General features: G+C 39.1%; 1 protein-coding gene across 1 annotated transcript; it reads right to left on the bottom strand.

Moving 5' to 3' along the window:
* Positions 1 to 1604: 1604 nt before the first annotated feature.
* Positions 1605 to 5393, bottom strand: LOC118262695 (follicle cell protein 3C-1). The gene is made up of 3 exons (XM_050697456.1): positions 5219 to 5393; positions 4034 to 4216; positions 1605 to 3159 (listed from the first exon to the last, which is right to left on the bottom strand). Exons 1-3 carry the CDS (start codon positions 5369 to 5371, stop codon positions 2986 to 2988), a joined length of 510 nt encoding a protein of 169 aa, XP_050553413.1. The 5' UTR covers positions 5372 to 5393; the 3' UTR covers positions 1605 to 2985.
* Positions 5394 to 6000: the final 607 nt, after the last annotated feature.

Here is a 6000-nt window from a genome sequence, read left to right as displayed (position 1 = left end):
CACTGTAGCACAGAATAATCGAGTGAGAGTTAAATCACATCACTATTAGTAGCTCAAGTCCTTATCAGCCAGTACACACGCGCGGATCAGGATCCGGGAGTCATGTGAACATGTGACCTTATGTTTATCTACCGAGGATTGGATTCGCATGTCGGGTATAGGTACCTACTTATCTGAACAACACTAGTTACTGCTGTTCTTCGAATATTCGACGCAGAATTCTGATAGCACGCTTATCAATCTCTTTTTGGCGATACCTACGTCAATTTTAGGGATGGCTATCCTAACGTTATCGTCGTCTTGCCAGAATTGAAGTTTTGGGTGAGGTTTATGAAACGAATGTGTGTTATATAAGAGGGTACTGTATACTTAATTCATGTGTTTGTTCCATATCCTCATGTAAAAACTAAGTATAGTTACAATATTAATCTCTTGGTTAACGAGGAAGACTGACCTATTAACTACTATCAAGTCGTAGATAACTGAATAACTCCCCTTTTTGACCTAAAATAGTATTAGTCACTCCTTTGTATGGTATTCAAATTTTGTTTGGTATATTTTTGGCAGTCCTACAGGTAGCGTACCGTTTTAAGGCGCGTTTAACTCCATTCAGAATAATAATGAGAATTTCAGAGAATTGACCAACCCAACTACTTACATACATATTATATCAACATGCTAACCTCAGGGTAGTCGCACTACCTAATTATGCATACAATTTTATGTGAATTCTATTAAAAGTAATGCTTAGTAGTAATAGTAAGTCCACTAGTACTACTTGCATAATTATTCTGATGTTAATATAACGCCTTACGTTGTTTGTTGATAATAAGCATCAAGTTATTAATGAGCTAAAAGAAATTATTCAAATTATGTATGCTCATAAAGACAGGTTGTCGCCGATACAGGTACAGATGGCTCTACTGAGTGGACTGCCGATGTAAGGTGTTATTTTGGCCAAGACAAAGTTGTTTGATTAAGGAATAATACGATTGAGACGCGTGTGCTATATTTAGTTGGTCGTTAGGTGCCAAAACGCTTTAGTCATGTAATAGAGAAGCAGCCAGTGTCCCAGCTGTCCACGCAAGGATGCGCGGGCGACGCGCGTTTCTTTTAGAAAGTGGCACGTGTCGGGGTTGTTCACCCTACGCGATCCGGGTCAGGCGCCGCGCCCCCGCGCGCCCCGCACACCCGCTCTGCCCGCCCCCGCCGCGCCCGCACCGTACGTCTAGCAACAACTACGTACTTTACTTGATGTGAGTGTACTAGTCCTTGATAAGGGAACTTCATTGACACCATAATCCAGAACCGGGTCAGCGGATAAGACACTCCTCGGCGCGCCCACCATCGCTAGCGCAGGACCACGCCGCCGTCGGCGCGCGGAACCGCGTGCGTGCGCAAAAATAGATAATATATGCTAACACATGCCAGGGCCGCGTAAATAAAGTCCTTGCGTAAAAATAAAACGTGTCCAAAGTGAATTTATTATATCAGGTCGAGTTAATGTCTGAGGAAAGCAAGTTATTAATGGCGGTAACTACCACGACTTTATTGTTATTGTATAACAATTAACTGAATGACGTATCGTGTAAAAATACAAACAATCAATTTAATTATTTAATAATATATTACAAGACTTACATCTACAGTGTACTTACATACCTAACATAATGTTAACAATAACGTTTCATTGTTAATTAATAATAATTGTAAGTAAATCAAATTACTGCGGCATACGCATTATTAAAACAGGTTACAAATTGAACAAAAGTAGACGCATTAAGTTATAATTACGTAACCACGTCGTTTACTAATGAATAGCTAGGTTTTATTGAAATTAATTACAACTATTAATTAGACATTAACTAATGTGATGAGCGCACTTTCTTACAGTTATCAAGATATAGGTACAGGGTTGTATGTCGAACTATTATTATATTGCTTAGATAACTACTAAGAATAACTTATATTTGGAATTCTACCATAATTAATTACTTTGCTAATATACCTAAGATTCCAGAATAAATAAATAAAACATAACTTAATAAAAGGTTACCTATTCTGTAACTTCCTTTAAAACACCCATGTAGGTACATCAATATTATACTACTAGAACTACACTAGCTACATATAGATATGTACATAGTTTACTTATATGTATGTATGCACAATAGGAAACAATAAACACGCTCGACTTTGATCCTGAGTAAATGATGTCTAGATACCTACTGCTCACACTTCACAGCTCGTAATATATGCTTTGACAAATTGACTTGATGAGCGACTCCACCATCTATCAAGACTCGAGACCTATCGATAATAAATTGGCAATATTCACTACATTTCTTACATTGTAACGTAGGTACTTGCGTTTGTAATTGAACTGAACGTATGGTGATGTGATGTGATATGATAAGTATAAACTCATTGCAGGACCATACTTATTTACTACATAATTACAATGCTTGCCTTAGGACCATGAGATTTCTATTTTCTACAAGGGCACCTAATAACAGTCGCCACATGTATATGCTGGCAAATCACTCCTTATGCTCGTAATGTCACGTTCTTCACGTACTAACATAAACGCAAGTTGTCGATGAAATTCAAGATAGACGCATCATTCTTTAAAGCTGTGAGATGTTTACTTATGTCCCTTTGTTGCGGTGAAATATTCGCATAGCTACAGCATACAAGTCTACCTATAGTATAACACGCATCAACGTGGGAATCGAACCAACAATACGGAGCGCGACACTATATCAACCGTGCAGTCACTTGTTGAAACTTATTTGTACTTAAAATTACTATGAACAAGCTACATAATGTATGAGAGTGTTTGAATACGAAGGTGTAGGTGTGTATCCTAAGAGGATTTAAACCTAAGCAGTTGCTCAATTAGATAAATGGCATCATTTTGAATCAATCAATCGCCCGCCTTTTTGTACTACACATGTCATGAATAGGTTACATCGTTATGGCTCCTCAGCACTTGTGATGCTCTCCGTCCGTGCAACAGAACTCCTTGCCTGCTGAGAAGCTGGTGGGCGTCCACTCCCCACCACAGTTCTTTATGAAGAGGAACGCCTTTTCTCTGTGAACGTCGCGTTCCACCGCCCCGCAGATGACAGGCCCGGCTCGTGGCAGGTATTTCAGGATCTAAAGTTACAAATTAATTTTACATTACATATTATAATTTAGGAGAAACTGTCTTGCTGGTCTAATTAGAGAAAACTTGGTCCAGTGGTTAATAGATTAAGCTGAGCATGGCATGTGGGCAAGTTTCGAATCGAGCCATGTAACATGTGCAGTTGGTTCTCAGCACAGCATCTTATTCTAATAACTTGTATAATATTACACAGCCTAGTTGATAGTGAAATAATAGATGCTTTAGAACAAAAGAATACCTCTACATACAACTCGAAAGAATGTAAAGAACGATGTGATGGGAAACATCATCTTAGTACATTTTTTCGCATACAATAAAGTTATAAATAAAATCCATACATACTAGCGGAGTGCCCGGTGTCAACCTTCACGTAACCATTTGATTGGTATTGTTATGATCAGTGACGTGGCACGCGGCGACCTCTATTATGGCAGCTAATTACAATGAAGGGCCGTGAGGTTACACGTAAGTGTCATGTTTACTTTGCAAAATTAATCAGCGCACGAAATAAATAAACAATTTATTTAATTGTTGTGAAACTGTCCACGATTGCTTACATTATCCTTCGTCGAACGTTGTACCCTGACATATGAGTACCTACGATGATTGGGCTGTATTATTTTACATCGGTCAGCTATGCAAATAAGTATAACATGACGCCCTATTGATCTAAGGGACAGACAGAGGTGTGCGCTTACTTTTCGCCAGTTGTATTTATTATGCACATTTACCTATTACGAGTCAAGCATATTGCCATCTTTAAAATAATTATTGCACTGGACTCAATTCCTAGTCCAATACGAACATTAGCATTTACGTTCGAGACGTTATAAACTAAGTATATTATGTACTGTAAGTACTGACCACATCAAGACACCTGCTGACGCAGTTCTTAAAGCCCCCGACACCGCACGGCATGCTGGGCGAGTCTGTATCATAGGTGACCACAGGCTCCCCTTGTGGGGGGCCGCGTGGCCGACTGCGGCGATTGTTCTCCTTGATACCGACTTGCTGGGACAGGAACACTCCACACTGGCAGGGTTCCAGCTGTAAATAGCAAATTATGGAACATTCATGTACATAAAATAAATTACCTACATTTTTAGGTACGAGTAGTTCCCAGGCAAACAGAAAATGTTGGTCCATCGATTCATACACAACTCACTCGCTTACAACCATTTGCCGCCTGCCCAAAGAAGCAGTCACGAATATTCGCAACCGCCGCAAGGGAAGCCTGCATTAACTTACAAGTCAAACTGGTCTGAAATAGTGTTCATTCAGACCTTAGTGAGCTAGTACCTACCTAGCTCAATATGTAACAGGCATAGGTGTTGGTGTTGGTACCTTAATCTATTTGCAAATTATTTTTATAATATTTTTTACACGTAAATAAATATTGTTATGATACATATTATTATTTGTTGGCGCGGCGGCAACCGGCTGCCTTTTTATAAAAAAGAAAAAGAAATTATGAAATACCGAAAAAAATAATGATAAGATAATAAGCAATCTTATAGCCTCCATAGGTTCATTTTACTTTAAACCGAAGAATAGGGTTACGTTGAAAATAAGTGAAAATTCTAAAACCTCATTAGGTTTTATAGTTTTCGTGTCCATATAGGTATTTACATAAAACCCTTTTCGTATCCATCAACCTATTTTATTAGAAAGGTGTGAAAATGGATACGACTTAAGGTAAATGCGAATAGGATCAGGCCAGCTGCCTAAATACCTATACCTACTTAGTTTGGTTTATTTTATACCGACGGTAAAATTTCTCCAAGGCGACCTTGCACCTGAAGGTTTTTTTTTCGTTTTTAAAACGTTGCCCCACACTAGGATTTTTTCCTGTGCCGTAGGTGCGTTTACAAACATACAATTTCACATACACATGACACCCAGACCCGAAACAACAATTTGTGGATCACACAAAGAGTTGCTTCGTGCGGGAATCAAACCCGCTACACGTCACACGGCAGCCAGTTGCCCAGCCACCGAGCTAACCGTGCAGTCATAGTCTGTACAAGTAGAGACTTTTCAAAGACTTACCTCCTCATAATCATCATCGTAGTTGGTCTCTTCCTCCGAGGGAGCACTGACGGAGTAGTTCTCCCGTTTCGTCTTCCGTCTGCCCTCAGCTGCTACCGCCACAAACATCCAAGCTACGAATAGCAGCCATAACCACCACTGGAGTCCATGCATTTTGTAAACAGATCCTGTAAAAAAAAATATTCCTTTTTAGACGGTTCACTAACTTCTGATATTAATCGATCGCAATCGAAATCTGTGGATAAAAATCGACTTTTGATGTTAATTGTATTGAGTGTCTGTGAGAAAATTATTAGGTGTAAGTAGGTGAACGCTTACCCACCCAACAAAGTAGACAAACATTGTAAGGAAAAGAGAAAGATCGAAGAATGAAGATGAAGAAGAAAGGTTAAAGATCATTTCTTTAGGAATCGATTTTTCTAATTTTAGTTGTTTTAGTGGGTTCTAAAATAGCCAAGAAGCCATCTAGACTGTCTAGTTTAGTCGAAACAGACTTTACCTAAAGCGTCTGCTAAAACATAACATCACGCCTTTATTCCTTACGTAACACACGCTACCCGAGAATCGAACCCAATACCTGTTATCGCGCTTACGACCACTCAACCAACGAGACAGTCAGTGCTAATTAGAATAATAATAAAAAAGTTTTACTCACTATATCAAAGTTTTCAGGCTTCCTTGCAGGTACAGCAGTTGATCCTTCCAGCAAATCACACCACCCTCTGATACACTATTCCTCAATAAGTGACCAGCCTTATAATGTGACCTGACGATAATTATCT

This window comes from Spodoptera frugiperda, chromosome 12, assembly GCF_023101765.2.
Source record: "Spodoptera frugiperda isolate SF20-4 chromosome 12, AGI-APGP_CSIRO_Sfru_2.0, whole genome shotgun sequence".
NCBI classification, from domain to species: Eukaryota; Metazoa; Arthropoda; class Insecta; order Lepidoptera; family Noctuidae; genus Spodoptera; species Spodoptera frugiperda.
Note: the sequence above shows the minus strand (reverse complement) of the source record. Positions and strands in the feature narration are given on the sequence as shown.

What these genes read in the sequence shown, in the direction of transcription:
- LOC118262695 (XM_050697456.1), bottom strand. Translation starts at nt 5,371, where the DNA reads ATGCATGGACTCCAGTGGTGGTTATGGCTGCTATTCGTAGCTTGGATG. An exon ending in ACGATGATGATTATGAGGAG is followed by an intron (nt 4,217 to 5,218) that starts GTAAGTCTTTGA and finishes TGCTATTTACAG; the next exon opens with CTGGAACCCTGCCAGTGTGG. An exon ending in TCAGCAGGTGTCTTGATGTG is followed by an intron (nt 3,160 to 4,033) that starts GTCAGTACTTAC and finishes TTGTAACTTTAG; the next exon opens with ATCCTGAAATACCTGCCACG.